General features: G+C 48.9%; 1 protein-coding gene and 1 long non-coding RNA gene across 10 annotated transcripts in view; one reads left to right on the top strand and one right to left on the bottom strand.

Annotated features, from left to right (window-relative positions):
* LOC129495404 (E3 ubiquitin-protein ligase NEDD4-like) overlaps positions 1-8,852 on the top strand; it is a 336,680-nt gene extending 327,828 nt beyond the window's left edge. For all 9 annotated transcript variants that reach the window (XM_055302864.1, XM_055302871.1, XM_055302868.1 and 6 more), the window contains one exon: positions 3,924-8,852. In XM_055302864.1, the coding sequence (XP_055158839.1) occupies positions 3,924-4,026 (103 nt within the window). In that variant the 3' untranslated portion in view covers positions 4,027-8,852. The remainder of the gene's footprint in view (positions 1-3,923) is intronic.
* Positions 8,853-11,636: 2,784 nt separating this feature from the next.
* On the bottom strand, positions 11,637-15,519 carry LOC129495405 (uncharacterized). Its single transcript, XR_008661527.1, has 4 exons — positions 15,368-15,519; positions 14,012-14,198; positions 12,291-12,486; positions 11,637-11,968 (listed from the first exon to the last, which is right to left on the bottom strand). It is a non-coding gene; the product is annotated as an uncharacterized LOC129495405 (long non-coding RNA).
* Between the last annotated feature and the right edge of the window lie 2,554 nt (positions 15,520-18,073).

Raw genomic sequence — 18,073 nt, forward strand, 5'->3', positions numbered from 1 at the left:
GAAGCCTCTTGAGAGCCCCCGCCCTGAGCTGCAGGGCACGGGAAGCGCCTCCCCACCCTCAAAGTGCCAGCTAGGAAGGGACTCTCACGGATGCATATTTGTGGAAAACGGGCTGCGGGAGGTTCTCTGGTTCCTTCCTCTTGCCTTGCTGGACAGAGCGTAGCCCATGTTTACTGTTCCGGGGACTCTCTCTGCAGTGACTCTGGGCCTTGCCCATCCGGCCCTGGAAAGCAAGCAATTCCAGCTAAAACTGGCAAATCTCCAAAGCGGTGGTTGCCATCATTCTCTGCCTTTATTCTAGAGGGAGGACGTGTTGGTAGCTTGGAGCTTTTACCCCAGACAGTGTCAGAGTCAGCGGTGCCTTCGTGCAGAAGGCGGTCAGCACAGAGCTAGGCCCCGGGGCTGCTGGGATTGACACACAAGCTCCCGGCCTTGCAGTCTGCTGACCATGAGGAGGAGGAAGAGCTGCCTTGCCGGGCACTGTGGCGTCTCCAGGCGACGTTACGGGGTGCTGGCATCACCCTCAGCGAGGAAGCTGGCCCCGCGGTCACGCCGCTCACAGGTGCCCGAGGCCCAGAATTTGAACTCTGCTCTGCCAGAGTCAGAGCCTCCGCACTAACCACTGCGTTAGATCTGCGGCCCCTGTTCAGTCGAGTGTCCATCCTGTGTCCTCCCGTGCCCCCGGGGACAGGTGTCTTCCTGTCGAACTTTTCTTCTGTTTCCAAGTCCACATGGCTTGGATCACAACCAAAACATGGTGTGCTGCCCAGATCAGACCTCTGAATTCTGTGGTTCCCAACGTCAGCTGTGCATTGGAACCACCTAGAAAGTTTTGTGGGTTTGTTTTTTTTTTTTTTATCAATACTGATGCCAGGGTCCTGCCCCCAGAGATCTAGACTTAGTTGGTTTGGTGGGTAGCCTGAGCCACAGGATTTTCAGAACTCCCCAGGTGGTTCTGGCCAAGCTAGAGCTTAAAATCCCTGCCCCTTCCCTAGGACGAAGCTCTGCCCCTGGCAGGGAGGCAGCCCAAGGGGCTCTTACCAGAGCCTCTTTGCTTCTCTGTGAGTCACAGAAATAAAGGACCCACGAGTTTTCCTGCTGATGCTCTCTGTAGATGACTGCTGCCCGGTGAAGCGGGCGCTGGGTGCAGGTGCAGAGCCTGATAGACATTGTCACAGAGATCGGTGAGGAAAGTGGGGAGTGAGCTTGCTGGCTGCACCAGCACCGGAGAGACTCTGTGTCCCAGGCACAGCTGTGCTGTGTCGGGGAGGAGGCCAGTATGGCCAGGCCATTGGCCCCTGCAGCCTGGAGCTGATGTGCAGAGGCCTCTGTGAGTCCCAGCCAGAGCCAGCTCCAACCGCGTTTGGAGTCTTTTATGTATTTTAAATTTTTCTTCAACATTCCACATTTGATGGTGCAGATACCTCTTTCTTCCCTGAGTGTAAATGTTCTAATACAAATCTTTTTGTTAATTGTGAAAAAAAAAAGGGGGGGGGTGGGCTGTGTTCCCCGCTGCATGCCTCTCCTTCCAGCCCCAGACCAGACTGCCCTGGAGGAGCGAGCTCTGCTGGCTGCTCACGGCAGTGGTGCTGCCATCAAATTTAGCTGTAGACATGTCTCATTTCTTCCATGTTTTATGAAAAGGCAAAATCGACAGTTAAGCTTCAGAATAAACACCTGGTTTACCAGCAGAGCAAGAGCTACTGTACTCATCATAAACCTCACAGGTGTCTGATCCGTTTAAAGGGCTTCACCTCCTTGGTCTATCAGAGATCACTCCTTGGATGTTTAAAATTACACTTTACGAAGGATCCCAGACCCGCCTGCTCTCTGGAATAGATTCAAAACGACCTCCCACAGCCCACACGTCCTCTGTGTGTGGAAGTGAAGCTCACCGAGAACGCCGAGGCCACTCAGCAGGCTAGGGCCAGGCCAGGCCAGACCCTGGCCCCTGGCTGCTTCATGCTTACCCAGCATATGCTGTGCTCCGGGCACTGTCCTCAGCACTTGATGTGCGTTAACTCATACAATCGTCACGATGATTCTAAGCAGAGGATCATACACCAGGGGAAATGGTCACAGGTCCTCGAGAATGCATCACCCAGGCCCCCCTAGGGACGCCCGGGCCTGCACTGTGAAGGACCTTCTGTGACCATGCAGTCTGCAAAAGTGGGGTTTTGTCCTTAGAACTGGTAAGGTCACGTTTGAGAGCATTATCAAACTGAAAACCCTTTCAGATGGTCTTCAGGATTCCCACGTTTCCGAGGACTCCAGTTTGAGAAGCACTGCCTTCTCCTCTGCTGTGACTTTTAGCAGTTAGTGACTTAGAAGCCTCAGAGCTTGGCGTGTCCTGTTAGAAACCCGCTAGGGATTTCTACAGGGCCCACCGGGGGTGTGCGTGGTTTTCTTAAAGCTGCTGAGAGCAGTGAGGCCTTGAACTGTGAGGACTTGTTCTGTTGTTCTGTTCATATTTGGAATCACAGGTCAGTGCTGGGGGGGAGTTTTCAATCCTGAGGCACCACAAGCAGGGATTAGGGGCAGCCCGGGGCTGAGTTCTGCTTCTGCTGTTTACTCTGTGACCTTGGGCAAGTTACCTAACCTCTCTGTGCCTCCATTCCTCTTTCCTAAAGTAGGGGTGATTGCTAGCACTCACAGAGCTAATAGACGGAGAGCACTTAGAAGTGCTGGTCGGCACGCTCCGTGGACGTCAGCTCTTACAGAATCATCATTAGCTGCGGCAAGTGCCTACAGTCATTTTCTTGACAGGTGCACATCAGCAGTGCACACCCAGGGGTATGGGTTCTAGCTCCTTGGGCCCTGAGCGGGCAGTTGGTGAACGGCGAGTGAGCAATAACATTGCTCACTGTCAGGACGCCCGGGTGGCTCAGCGGTTGAGCGTTTGCCTTCAGCTCAGATCCTGATCCCAGAGTCCCGGGATCGAGTCCCACATGGGGCTCCCTGCACGGAGCCTGCTTCTCCCTCTGCCTGTGTCTCTGCCTCTCTCTCTGTGTCTCTGATGAATAAACAAAATCGAGGAAAAAAAAATTTCTCAGTCTTCGGGCGCTTGCTTCATGGATGGAACACCTTATGTGTGTTCTGATTTGACTCTCCCAACATCCTGAGAGCAGTCTGCCCACATCACAGAAAAGCAGATTGATTCAGAGAGTGAGGTGACTTGCCCAAGGTCACACAGCTGGCAAGTAGCAGAGCCAGCGTGTGAACCCGGCTGCATAGACAAGTGTGCTTCATTGGTCTGAAGGCCTCCCTGTCACCACAGTGATTGATCACACCCCCACTGAAGCCTTCAGATACTTGGGTTTTGTTTTTTTTATATATAAATGGAGCTCTCCACTCCACATGTCCATGACTCGGTTTGACTTTGCTTCGAGAAGGCAGCTTAGTGTTGGGATTCTGGAGACACAGAGGGCCTGGTTTCCTGGGGTTGAGGGCTCTCAATGCTCCAGGCCTCGAATCTGGAGAAACCATTACCTGTCTCAGAGGCCTGTGGTGGAAACGGCATGAGTTACTATCCAGAAGAGCACTTGGCTTGGGATCTAGTGTAGAGTAAGTGAGAGCATTGGAAAGAGAATCAACCTTGGTCCATCCCTAACATGTTAAGTGCTTGGAACTCGGCATGCGTGTCCGGGACCTCGCCTTTCGGGGGCCTCCCTCCCCAGCTGGGCTTTGGCCTCACGTCTAGTTGTGGTAGAGCGGTTTTGTGGCCCATCAGATCCTCTCCTCCATAAGTTATCTAACCTCTTCGACGTGGATGGTTCACTGGCATTTATTTTTGCTGACTCAGAATTTTTGGGGAAGACTCTTCCATCCTCGTGTTCAAATACCAGACTCCCCCTTAGCCACACCCAGGAACCGTGGGGGGAACAAGGTTGACCTTTAACCTATGCTTTCTGTTACTCCCGCAGCTTTAATCGCCTTGACTTACCTCCATATGAAACCTTTGAAGATTTACGAGAGAAACTCCTCATGGCTGTGGAAAACGCTCAAGGATTTGAGGGGGTGGATTAAGCATCCCCCGGCCTCGGCCTCGGGGTGGTTGTTCGTCCAGCAAGTCCTGCTTGCACTTTTGCATTTGCCTAACAACAGACTTTGCAGAGACCAGGCGGAGGAGCAGCCCTGGTGTGGCTCCTGGAGCCGAGCCTTCGCCTGTGACTTGCCCAGGTTCAGACCCGGGAGCCCGGTCCCAGGTCACGTTCCTGCATTTTCCACCACGAATTATCAACTGGTTGATGTGTACACGAATTACATTTCAGGAGGACTTATTCTATTTATGTTGTGCCTCTGTAGGCAAAGCCCTTAATAAATATTTTACATACTTTATAATGACAATGAATGGAATTAATCACTCTACAGGTATAGTATTACAACTCATGTTTACTTTTTAAAAATGATTTAGACCGATTTTCAGATTTTATTTCATTATAATTAAAGATGTCTCGTGTACTTGGAAAAGTGAGCATATTTTTTTTTGTATTTGAATTTCATACCACGTTTCATGTCAGTGACATTTTTATTTTTGAAGTACTTTGACTCCCCGCTCCCCTGCCCTACTCCCTACTTGATTAGCATTGGAAGACTGATTTTTCTCCAAAAACCTTCTACAGATAAGGACTTTGAAAGCATTTAAAATATAACCATTAGGCATAACGATCATTTTCTCCATACTCAGAATACAAACTGGATATTACATTGTTTTGTACAAATTTAGCATACTAGCTGCAGGCCGAGAGAATTGTAACAATAGCATGACAAATTCGGCGCTGACCCGAAGGAATCACACCATTACTCCTTAGAAGTAACTCCGTGTGCCAGAGCACATCTGAGACAGGATTGGACTCTCAGAAGAGACATGACTCCCCCCTCCTTGATGCTGTACAGTCCTTCTTTTATCACTTTTTTCTTCTTTGCTGTTTGTGGTAGAAACATTTGAATGAACCTTGGCACTGCTTGATTTGAAACTGTGGAAACCTGAGATCTGTTTGATGTCTTATCTGTACGCGTTCGCTAATGGTAGCCGAATAACCAATTTTTGTTCTAACTGCACCAATTCTGAAGGCACTTTATGTACTCCATGGAGGTCATACCTGGTTTTGTTTATGTTTTGTTTTTTTTTTTATCCGAGACATTAAATGTGATGATATTTTTTCTCCCCGCACACATCTTTCCCGTGCAATATCTATCAATTGTGAATCTGGCTGCTGGTGTAGAAAACCTGTCTGTAAAGCTGAGCCTACAGACCTAGTCCTCGCCAATTGTTCTGTGATTTCTACACAACTACCGAGATTAATGCACACTTAATCGAACCGGGTTTCCGTGACCTAGGACATGTTGCATGCTTCAACACTGTGTACTGCTTGAGTGGTGTCTGTTCTGTGCTGCATTAAAAGCGAGCGGGAACTCTTGATTTGACACCCCCGCCCCCGACCCCCCCCCCAGGTCGGTCAGGCTGTGAAGCTGGTGGGGACCGGGATGGAGTTGGATTCTTTACCACTTTGTGAGTGTTCGTTGCAGGATTCCGTGGTGTGTTGTTGAGAGAAGGCCTGAGGGCCAACGTGGGCGCTCAGCAACCCTGCTGTCCTCTTAACCTGGCTTGTCCTAAACCCTGTCGTGACAGGAGCTCTAGAGATCTGATCTCTTGCCAGTCCTAGATAAGACAGAAAATCGTGGTTTCAGGGCCCCTCCCCGTTTGTTACCTAAGAAGGACCTTTTGATGTAAGAAACTCATTTGTTCCCCAGCTCTGGGAGGCTTGTGAGAAACCATGAATGTTTGTGGTTGTAAGCGAGCTGCCTTACGAGGTGCAGAGGTCGGAGCCGTCCGAAAGAAGGTGGGTTTCTACGGAGCTGAAGATTGGCTCCCTTTTCCCATTGATTTAAAAATCTCCAGTAGTGATCGGAGAACTTAGATTTTGAGTAATTAGAAAAAAACAACATTGCTCATTACTTTTATCTACTTGTGGGATGTGTTTTCCCTTCAGTCACTATAACGTCTCAAGGCAGAAACCCCCCTCCGTGAAGCCTCTCCTGGGCCGGGGGCTTTCTGTCTAGGACTGGGGCCGAAGGCCGTGCTGGGATGGATTCTGAGAGTGATCCATGTCGCCATGGGGGAGGAAGCCCACGATTCTAGTTGAAGAACTGGGATTCTACCGTTCTGCAAATTGTATATTCAAAAAATCAGAATATTCGGTGTAAATGCAAATTAGGGAAGAGTTAAAAATACAAAAGAAAAATCCGTCCTAAAATCGTTTCCGTTCAAGGAGCAGATAGGGATTGTCAAATACTTGAAAGACCGTAATTGTGACTGACCATTCATCTCCTGCTAACTGCTGGGTTCGGGGTTTTTGTTTTTGTTTTGTTCGGCTTTTAAGCCACATAAGATTCCCTCATCTCAACAATTCTCAGTGTTTCACTCTTCGTCTAAAATAGTCCTAGATCTTGTTTTCTCTGAATGCTGACAACCACTCTCCAACGTCTTCACGACAGAGTCATGGGTGGTGGCTAAGAAAACAGAAACAGACTGCCGGTCCTTCCCATCAGCAGGCCCTGGGCAGCGTTTGCCTCTTCTGGTAGTTACCTTCACTGGCGCTTCTCCCATGTCCAGGGGCTCTGCACCCTCTGATCTGGCTATTTTAGTTCCCTGAAGAAGGTGCAGGTTATTATGGGTCATTTGGCCATGAAGTTAAGAAGCTAGTCCCAGAGTTAACAACTGCATGTGAACGTGAGTTAGCACACCTGCCTGTCGGTCCTGGGTATTTCCGTCCCTGTCCCTTGGAAAGTCCAGATTAGCTTCCGAGTGCACTGCTTTCCTGGCAGCTGCCTCTGGAACAAGAAGCCATGGGGCATTTGTCTGTTTTAAAGCCCTATTTGCTCTGAGACATTTTTTGTTACTTCTCTACAGCCAGTCCTGTACCGCATCGCAAGAATGTAAGATGCTTCTTTGATTTTCGTTTACAAGGCCCTTTGGTCGAACATCAGATTTTCCCTGTGGTCAGATGACAAATGCTATAAAGCGACTGACGTGGGTTATTCCTCCCACATAAGGATGCAGTGACGGATTCTGAGAAATGGTTTGCAAAATATTTGAACCACATTCTACATCTCCCATCACGAGATAGACAACATGTGCCGTGGCTCTCTGATCTTGCCAGATCCAGACTGGCCCCCCTGAAAGCCAAGTCCATTGGCAGCAAATTACGAATTGTTCCAACGGTTAACGAATTGCTTAACACCTGACTCTGGCATCTTCCTAGGTCTTGTATCTCACCTCTGAACTTTTAAAATCTACAGGAAGCGTGAGTTGATTCCCGAGCCCCTCCCCACTGTGCTAGCCAACCTCTTTTCCTTTTTCCTCCTCACCCCCTGGTATTGACCCACCGGGAGAGGAGGGCACCAGTGTCTGGTTATCATTTCCTGCCTCATCAGTAGGGGGCGGTGCCGCGCAGGGTGACTGCCTGGCCCGCTCCCTTGCTGACCCCCAGGAAATCGAGCACTACCTCTTGTCTCATTATTCGGGCTTTGGGGTACATCCTGAGAAGTCACGTCAAAACTGCCAATTTCAGGTCTGAGATGCGTTTTTAAAAATCCTTATGAACTCCACTTTGTATTTTAGATTTTAAAACTGGGAAGACAATGTGATACACTTTGGACCATTTTTTAGTTTATCTAAGCCTTAACGAACAGTGTATATACACTTGCATATGCGCACGTGTGCGCGCACACACACACACACACACACATACCCCAAGAGTGTTTTCCGTGTCAGAAGCAATGCTGTAGCTTTAGGACGTGAGCTTGTGTAATGTTTTATTTCAGAAAAGGATAGCTTTCTATCGGTATGAAATTTTCCAAGAAAACTTCTCATTAGACATCTATCCTTTGTGAAAGATGCTGTGCGCAGAGCAATGCATGTTTAAAATGCATGTCTTCTTGTTCGCTGGGTTTATGTTTCTAGGGAGTATCAGTAGGAATCTAACAGCATTGGCTATAGACCTCTGTGTACTGCATCTCAACCTTGCGTCAGAGCATCGAAAGCCTTTCTGATGACCATGACCCTGTGTCTACAGACATCTGTGTTCCTGTGATCCACTTTGCCCTTTCACTCGCTGATTTCACCTAGATTGTCACGGTTTCCTTCATGTTAACTTTGCAGAACTATGATTTTCCTTTACTCCTACTTATATGAGATGTATATACATGTATACGTACGTATGCTGTCCAAATATATACGTATATATTTGTATGGCATTTGTACACCTTTCTCGAGAAATCTGGTTTCGAATGAGAGTGAGAGCTTAGTCCTTCTACAGTTTTCTCCAAGCTGTGTCCTGAGATTTCTGACCCTCAGAGCCCGAGAGGACCCCAGGAAAATGATGCTAATGTGCTGTCATTCCATAATTCAGGATCTTTTACCAAATGAAACATGAAAAAAACAGTGACTTTTAAGGTGAAAAGAGTTTCAAGCATTCCAAATGAATTCTCAATGTTTCATAACTTTTTATTATAAACCCCACCTCCTCATAATACAAAGCCAAGTACTATTTGATACAGTGATTACAAACCAAACTACTTTGAAATTTTTTAAAGACAACTTCTGGGTAACGCTCCTTTTCACAATCAGAATGGCTTTAAAATACGGTTGAATTTGATACACACAGGAAACGTTTTTAAGAACAAATCCTTTTTGCTTTTCATTTTTCTTGAGAGATCTTAAAGAGAAATTGTTAGATTGTTTTCCTGACAGCAAAAGAGTAATGTGACAAAATGAAGTCGTTGTAAAGAAGTGATACAACTTGTCAAATATTTAATAAAGAATTATGGAAGCTGGAACGTTCTCTACATTGAGTATTATGGATTGTCTGATTTCAAGCTTCTCTCGTTGATGCATTGTCTGAATTGTTTCGGGGGGGGTTACATGCCTGCAGATGTATAGCGCTCATTTCCTTAATATCACACCTTTCAAACGTCGTTGAAGCCTCCCCAAAACACAAGTCTCACGCTCACTGGGATGCACGTCTGTTCTTAGCTGTCATCTCGTTACTAAACTTGGGAATTAATGACTTTATATAACATTTGCATAATTTGTGGGAGTCCGTCCCTAGAAAGGCTTATTACTTTACCTTGTTTTGTTTTGGTCTTTTTTTTTTTTTTCCAACCTCTGGTTTTTAACCAACCATCGATTTAATGTGAGTCAAAGAGTCAGTCATGAAGCCCAAAGAGGTTCTCAGAAGAACGATGCTATCAAAGTCCAGCTCTCCTGTCAATTCCCTGTTACAGCAATAGCCTCCTCTTGGTGGCCATAACCTGTCCCCTCAGGGACTGCCAGGAGGGACCATCCCAGCACATAATTTAGTCCTTTTTGTGTTAGGAGTAGGTGGCATCTTGCTGGGAAGGTGTGCGCAGCATCTGCTGTGCTGGTGGGTAGAGGGCCTCCAAACTTGTATACATTCTTTCTGAGGGAAAAAGACAAGTGATGGAATAAATAGAAGAATTAATTATAGTAGATTGCAGGACCCTGTCATGACCTGGGGGACGCCCACTGGTGGGGACTGAGTGAGAGGGAAGGTTCCCTCTGTGGGGCTGACCTCAGGCAAAAGACGAATTTCACCCCCAGTTGGCTTGTCCCCTCCTGCCCAGGGCCTCCGCAGAGCTCCACGGGAGATCGTGTCCACCTAGCGGGCTCTTCTCTATCTTCAAGTTTGAGTTGGCTCTTGTAGCCTCACCCCATTCCCAGCCAGGTGCCCAGCAAATTGGCCATTTCAAACACACCATTTTCACACGTAGATGGGCCACCCATCACCTACAGTTCTGCGGCCTGGGTGCATACAGGGTACACAGGCTACAGAGTGGCAGAGAGAAGGATTTGGGGCCAGAGTGGTGGGAAGGGAGGGCACTGGTTTTCCTTGAAAGCCTTCTTGCCTCACTACATCCCAATGCTTGGGAAAAGCCCTTTTTTGACTCCCCAAGCCTACAGCTAACTTGCAGACCAGTTCTCTTGGGTGTAAGGTACTGCATGCAGCAAGCACTCAAGAGGAGTGATGCGTGAGAGGCACATCCCTCTGTGATTAAAGGGAAATTCTACTTTGGGGCGATTTCTAAGCGATGCAATGCCATAGGCATTGTACAGTGCAGAGTTTCCAGAATTAGGAAGTTAACCATTTTCAATCCTGCTTGGCTTTGTCCAAACATGAGCTAAAGGGAGAAGCTATAAATCATCTAGATGTAGCCTTTTTTTTTTTTTTTTTTTAGAGATTTATTTATTAGAGAGGCAGAGACATAGGCAGAGGGAGAAGCAGGCTCGCTCTGGGGACCCCAATGCAGGACTGGGTCCCAGGACCCCAAGGTCATGACATGAGCCAAAGGCAGGTGCTCACCCACTGAGCTACCCAGGCACCCCTTGCTGTAGCTGCTCTTGATAAGGAAAGAGAAGCTTTAAGAACGAACAAGAATCTCTCACCTCTCGACAGAGCCCAATAATGCCATTTTTCCTTAGTACTAAAGGTTGTCAGCTTGAGTCCCAAAGCACACCTTTTTTTTTTTTTCTTCTCCAACATTTTGTTATGAGAACATTCAACAACGTTAAAAAGAATTGTGTGCTGAGCCTCAGTCCACCCACTCCCTAGCTCGGGGCGTTCCACTTACCCAGCTTGCCCTATTGATTCATCCGTCTACCGATCCTTTAATCCCTTGTAAACTATTGGGGCATTGCAAAGTGAACTGCAGGCCTCCTGTTCCTCCCCCAGAGACTTCAGCATGCCTATCATTACCTAGATTTTATCATTTAGATTTTTTTCTTTTGAGGTGTTAAGTAAAAATTCAACTGGGTAAATCTGAAGATGGAATTGACTTTACCAAATGATTCATGAGTCAGCAACCATCTCACAAAGAGAAAGTCGCTCCACGGAGCAGTACAAAATGGAAGGTTCTTCAAGGCAGAAAGCGGGTGGGGAGATGGACATTATTGGCAAAGAATGCATTGTGTCAGGCAAGTCACCCTCCTAAAGGGAACGGAAGGGGTCTGTCAGAGAATTACCTCCTAGAGCTGACCAGGAAGTTCCAGGTTAGCTGGTTAAAGGTCACATTCCTGGGATGGGGGGAGGGGAGAGGCTGCAGTTGGGTATTGAGTCTTGGTTTGCTTAGCACGAGTGACTCCATCTTGGACCTTCTGTCTCCTTTTTAACAGAAGTAAAATTCACATACAAAAAAGAAAACCTTAAGAATACTTTCACTGAGTTTCAGCAAATGTGTGCACCTCTGTAACCCAAATTCCCATTGCCCCAGAGAGTTCTTTTGTGCCTCCTCCTAGCCAATCTCTTCTCGGGTGCCCTTCCCCTGCCCCTCAACAACTGCTGTTCTGAATTTTTTTGCACCGTACATTAGTTTTGCCTGTTCTCAGATTTCACAGAAATGGAACTGCAAGATTTGTTACAATAACTTTTTAAGTTCTAGCTGGTGTCCACACTGCCCTGGAGCCATAAAACCCATTAAGCCAATGGGTGGGAAGCCACAGGTCCTCACCAATGAAAAAGGTGATAGTTTCTTTTTTTATTATTTTATTTATTTATTCATGAAAGAGAGAGAGGCAGAGACAGAAGCAGAGGGAGAAGCAGGCTCCATGCAGGGAGCCTGATGCGGGACTCGATTCCAGGTCTCCAGGATCACGCCCTGGGCTGAAGGCAGGTGCTAAACCACTGAGCCACCCAGGAATCCCAAGGTGATAGTTTCATACCCAAATAGCTTCCCCTCTTTCGGATGTAACATGAAAACCTTCACTTTCCAAATACACACAATCACCTTGTAGGATGTACAGGCCTGTTGTTTACCTACAGGGATCATCTAGAACTTTCAGGTTGAAATCCAGGCACGTTTTACTGTCATCAGTCACCAGTGCCTCAAAATGGAGAGGGTGGCTTGGATTGCTCCCCAGCTCCCTGGCCCCATTCTTCACGAATGCATCCTGAGGAGGGGAGAAGGCAAGAGTGTATCAGTCAGGGCAAGTTAATGCTGTACCAAGGAAGCCCAAGCATGGCTTGATAGGATAAAGGTTTATTCCTCACGGGCCTGCATAGGTTAGAGGAGTCACTCCGCTCCAAGAGTCCCTCAGGAACCCGGGCACCCCCACTTCATGGGCCCACCATCCCCTGGGCCAGGTGGGCCTCAGCAACCCCCAGGCAGAGGCTGGAGGGGGCCTGTGGAGACCTGCAGGATGGCCAGGTCTGGAGGAGGACTCTCCCCACTGCCCACCTCCCCTTGGCCGCACGTCATTCGTATGGCCTTACCTGACTACAAAGGAGGCTGGGAAACATCTGGTAGTGCCAGACGCAAGAGGAAGGAGTCTGGGGACAAGCAGTCTTGCTCTGCCCTAGCGTATCACTCAGTGATGCTCAGATGCAGTGACTGAGAAGACCAAATGCATGAGCCCTTCCAGAAGTATTTTCATTTTAACCAATGCCAAGGGTGACGCTTGGCTCAAACCTAAAGAAATAAAGACTGAAATGAAGCGCTTGGGCCTCAGCAAACCGAGTGGAGGAGGGTTTTTGGGGACAGGATCCCTGCTTCAGGACATAGAGTTCGTGGTGTAGAAGGGACAGTCCCCTGAAAAGCCAGCCTATTCTCAGAAACAGCCCCAACCCCAGGCCCTCAAAGGAAACCACGCTGCCTCTCCGCCTGCCGCCTGCCACAGCACAGAGCTCTCTCCACCCTCAAAAGCAAGTGCATATTTTCCAGATCCCTTCCAGGGCAACACAAACATCCCGTTGTCCCACAGAGTCGAAAGGCCATAAGGACCAGAGACTGAGGGGCTGCTTTCTCTGCCCCCGAGAAGGATCTGAGGGAACCCCAGGATGTTGTTGAACTTTTTAAAAAGTTTCTGTTTGATGAAGGATTTTAGAGATTAACTAACAGTGAATATTACTTGTGGCAGAAAGTTTGGGTTAGGGATGGTCTTTCGAGTGCCAGCTATTTAGCTCTCTTCCAAACTCTAAGGGCCCCTCTGAGGTCTTCCCACTCTCTCCTCCCCCACCCTCCGCCGCCCCCTCCACAACCTTGGTCCCCACCCTCTCTTGCCTTCTTTGCTGTCTATATTGACTTAGAAGATCCTTGCTTGTTCATCAGTTGAGATTATCAGAGGGGCATGCCCTCCCCGACGTAATGAGTGTTTAAACAAAAGTCAGGCCTTTGAACCCTGGACTCCAGTTAAAAAATAACAGGCTGGCGACTGAATCAATGAGAGACAAATATTAGCTGTGGGAGCTGGAGCGCCATGGCATTGGGAAATACCCATCACTGGTGACATGGAAAGAACCGTGGTCAGACCCACCGTGGGGGTCTGGGAAACCCAAGGGCCCCAGGGACCTCAGGCCAGTCATTTTCTTGCTCTACGAGTTAAACACTGAAGCCACCAACCCTTAAGTTAGCTTCCAGAACTCCCTTAGTCAGGACGCCTGCAGAATCTTCCTGAAGGGTGTGTGCTCTTATTTCGCTCCCCTTCCCAGCCAACCTGCACTCCTGCTAGGCTGCCTCCAGCAAAGCTCTGAGCCTATCACTCTGCTATGTGCACAATTTGCACCAGTTCCCATTGTACATCTGCCCGGCACTCAGGCCATCAGGGGTGTCTGGGCAACAGGACAGCAGGTCTCTGGGTGGCCACTTCTAGCCTCCCCAGTCATCAACCTCACCTCGTTGTGAGGTGTTCAATGCTACAATCCTTTCCTCTTTCTTGAAATGCTCTGTGGTTTCCATGACATTCCACCTTCCTGATTGTTCTCTTCCTTTCCAACTACTCCTGCTAGTTTTTCTCCTCCCCTAAATGATACTCCCCAATAATTTGTTCTTGGTTCTCTTTTTCCCCCTACCCCCCACTCACCCCCCTCCTTCACTTCCGCCTCCTGTCAGGGCTTAAAATCATCATCTCTGTGTGGGCAATTACTAAGTCTACCTCCCTTCCCAGAGCCCTCAACTCTCCTATCCCAAACCTCAACACGTCCCAATCTAAACTCACAGTGCTCTCAAACTTCTCCCTTCTAAGTTTCTGGGAACTGTATCCTAGTTTCTTCTAGGCATCCACACTGGAATCTTCTTTGCCTTTCCAAATGGCTTTGCTCCCCAAGTACAAAGAGGGACAAAGTTCAGTGTTCCATCCGTTTATTCAGCAAACATGCACTGAGCGGCTACCATGTACCACATACCTGTAGTGGTTAAAAATGAAACAACACAAAAATCCTTTCCATTAGGATTAGCAAGTCTCTATTCTAGTGGAGGCAAATAGGAAACAGATACATAAATAAATGTATGTTACATTAAATGTTGATGAAGCCGGGATCCCTGGGTGGCGCAGCGGTTTGGCGCCTGCCTTTGGCCCAGGGCACGATCCTGGAGACCCGGGATCGAATCCCATGTCAGGCTCCCGGTGCATGGAGCCTGCTTCTCCCTCTGCCTATGTCTCTGCCTCTCTCTCTCTCTCTCTGTGACTATCATAAATAAATAAATAAATAAATAAATAAATAAATAAATAAATAAATAAATAAATAAATAAATAAAAATTAAAAAAATAAAATAAAATAAATGTTGATGAAGCCAAGAATGAAAAGCAAGCAGAGGAAGGATTAAGGGAGCATGAGAGGGTCCAAGTCTAGACGGAGTGGGTCAAGGTGAAGACCTCATGGAGCTGAGAGAGTGAGCCGTGTGGCTACGTGGGGAAGCACACTTGGGCATGGAAGAACAGAAACACAAAGGTTCTAAGCAGGATTGGGAAATAAGGTCAAGGCCCTTTTGAATAAGCTAACGTGACACATCTGTTAGCCATCCAAGTGAAGAGGTCAAGTAGAAAGGTGAACATAGAAGTTCAGGGAGAGGTCCAGGCTGGAGATACCAACATAAGTGCCATCAGCATATCTAAGGGGTTTAAAGCTCGGAGACTGAAAAGGAGGGTCCCAGGATTGGCAGATGAGACCATCAGGAATGGAGCGGCCAGCGAGGAGGGAGGAAAACTGAAAGCCAGTGGGTCCCAGAAACAGGGAGAGGCGAGCCTCTTTATGAAGGCGGGAGACCGTGTGTGTCAGTTACAGACAGTCCCTGACTTACCATGGTTCGACTTAATGATTTTTCAACCTGGTGATGGTGCCAGAGCGATCCACAGTCAGTAGAAACCTACTGGAAGTTGGACTGTGGATCTCGCCCTGGGCCAGCGACGTGCAGTGGGGCCTCCTCCCATGATGCTGGGCAGAGCGACCCAGCTGCTGCCCCCCTCTGTGCCCAGCAGTGCTCCGTTGGCCCCACAGTGGGGTTGTCGGCATGTGACACGAGGCCGTCCACACCTGACCCTCAAACAGGCTTCGTGTGCAAGGACTTTGCCTACCTGCAGGCTCATGTCGGTATTCGGAGCCCAGGTGAGGGAGGCCTGGCCGAGCTCTGATGGTCTGGGTAAATGCATTTTTGATTCGGTGATAACCTCAGCTCCTGCTGGCTTTATTAGGACGTAACCCCATCGTGAGTAGAGGCAAATCTGTACAGCGGTTGGTCCACAAGCTGAGGACAGAGTTGTGACCTCTGGAAATGGCCATAATGGTGACCCCGGTGAGCAGGAGCAGAGGCCCTGGTGGAATTATGGGGGGAAGGGCGAAGGGGAGGGGTGGAGGGCAGCAGGAACACCCTGCCCAGTCCGGATCTGCACCCTCTCCTCCACCTTCCTGGCCTCCGAAACTTGTCCCAGTTATGATCTGTCCCAGTTATGACAGTGACCTCCTGACGGTGCACCCCCTTTCCTCCTCGCCCCATTCCTGATCCAGTTCACTCACAGCCCAGCCCTCCTCACCACTGTCCCCTGCAGAAATCCTTCAACGACTGCCAGTGCCCACTAGACATAGTCCCTGAGCCACCCCTCCAAGCCACGGTCAGGCTTCAGACTCGCTTTCACTTCCTGCCCCTCTATTCCCGTAGACCAGCTCCCCACACACCCCTGGTATCCTTCCCTTCTTCCCTTTGTTCACACTGTTCCCTCTGCTCCAAGTGACCTTCCCATGCATCCAACTCTACTCAAAATTCAGAGTCCATCTCAGATGTCGCCTCAGCAGACAAAGTCTCCCCTGGCGCCCCCCACACATGAGTTGCCAGCCGTCCCCTGAACCTGCAGCCTTTGGCCTGTTTCTGGGTTCTGTGGTTATCTGTGTACTGGTCTCCTTCCTACACATCACCACAAGCAATTGGATGGCACAGGGCTTCATCCGTGCTCACCGTACCTTGGATGCTCCAGAAAGCTGGTCTAAAAGGAACTGGATAGGGGTCTGGAGAATGGGGTGAAGCTGCTGGTTACAGTAGCTTGGACGTTGTCTGTGGATTTCAGTTTCGAGAATCCTACTGTTTCCTGCCTCTGTGCACTCCCCAGTAATCATCAAATGTTGGCTAGGCTGGAGAGCATCTTCCACCCCATGACCCTGAAGAGAGACCCAGTGGATTGTCTGTAAAGAAGGCATTTGGGGTCTTTGGGGAGAGAGGAAGAACAAGGAATCAACAAAAGACACTGGTCTAAGTAAATGGTCTAAGAGAGTCACACCGCCTTGGCTCGCGGGGGGTTTTGTGCCCCCCAACTCTCCTCGTTGCCTAACACGATGGCAGGTGAACAATGAGAGTGTTGCCTTTTTTGCTCTGCTTCCAAGCCTTCCAGACACGATCTTCAAGCTAATGGTATAGGCCACACTTTAGTTCTCGAGCGATGGCGTCTCCTTGGAGGCCCATGGGCACCCCAGCCGCACTCGGCTGTCTAAGCAGAGGTGCCTTGCCAGTGGCTTCTGGTGGTGGCTCAATGGTCTCCTCCGGACCCCGACCACAGGCAGGGCTAAGAGTCCCTTGTGTTTAGGAAAGGAGGCGGTCCCGGAGGAGGTAAGCCTACGCTGCCTTTTGGTGTGAGGGTGAGCAGCTGCACATGAGAACGGCAGCCTCCACACGGCTCAGATGGATCAGAAAATTTCAGGAATTCACAAACTGACTTCCCTATAGGATCACATGACTTCTGGGAGACAGCACCCAGAAGATGTGGAACCAAATACTGCAAAATGCTGATCGGTGGGCCATCACTTGATTCCCCAGGAACTTTATTTGGCCTTGCGAGGATTCTTTTGTATAGGACCATTTCACCTAAAGATCAAGTGTCCCAATTTCTCGTGAAAAATGAGAAGGCCTGCCATCAATGGGCAGGAGCTGAGTAGGGGCTGAGACCTTCCACTGTCCACACCCCCCTATTCCCTACTACACCACATCTGGCCCACCTAACCCATTAGCTGCCTGGCCGTGTAAGCGTTTGGGTTGGCACGTGACCAGAGGCAATTTGAACCAATGTACAATCTGGGCTTGAATTATCTAATAATTATCCTGTTTTTCTTCATCTAGAGCATGACCTTCTCTCACCTCATCACAATATATCATCCCCTGGGGGCTTTAACTCCTGTGCACTGGGAGCCAGGTCTCTCATAACTCTATCCAGGCCTCCACATCCTCTCCTCTCCTAATAACTCAGTTGGGAGCTGCCAAGATGTCTTTCCCACTGTCCTGCCCTGGAGTTCATCCCTTCATCGAGCGTGGAGGGTTGCATCTGGTGGAGGATCCTCTCCTTTTGTTTTTGTACGGGTATAGCTTTATCTTGGGGAAGGAGAAGGAAAAGAGAATCTAGGAGTGAAGACTTCAACTCATCCCCCCAGTCTTGGAAAGTTCTTTTATTAAAGATACACCAATGCCCCAGAAATGCTCCCTCTTTTCCAAAACCCTGCTCAAATAATAGAGAGTAGAAGAGTCTAGCTGTTTGAAACATAGTCTTCTCAGGCCCTGCTCATCCCAGCTTGGGGACAGCCTACCCAATTGCAGTCCTGGCCCCAAGAAGGAAAAAACAAAGAGCCATGTGAGATTAGTTTTACAAACCCTTCCACAAATGTCATGGAGTGGTGGGAGATGTCACTGAGAACCAGAAAGACAAGTACAGGGCAGCCCGGGTGGCTCAGCGGTTTAGCGCCTGCCTTCAGCCCAGGGTGTGATCCTAGGGACCAGGGATTGAGTCCCACATTGGGCTCCCTGC

Source organism: Nyctereutes procyonoides, unplaced genomic scaffold (assembly GCF_905146905.1).
Source record: "Nyctereutes procyonoides isolate TBG_1078 unplaced genomic scaffold, NYPRO_anot_genome, whole genome shotgun sequence".
NCBI lineage: Eukaryota > Metazoa > Chordata > Mammalia > Carnivora > Canidae > Nyctereutes > Nyctereutes procyonoides.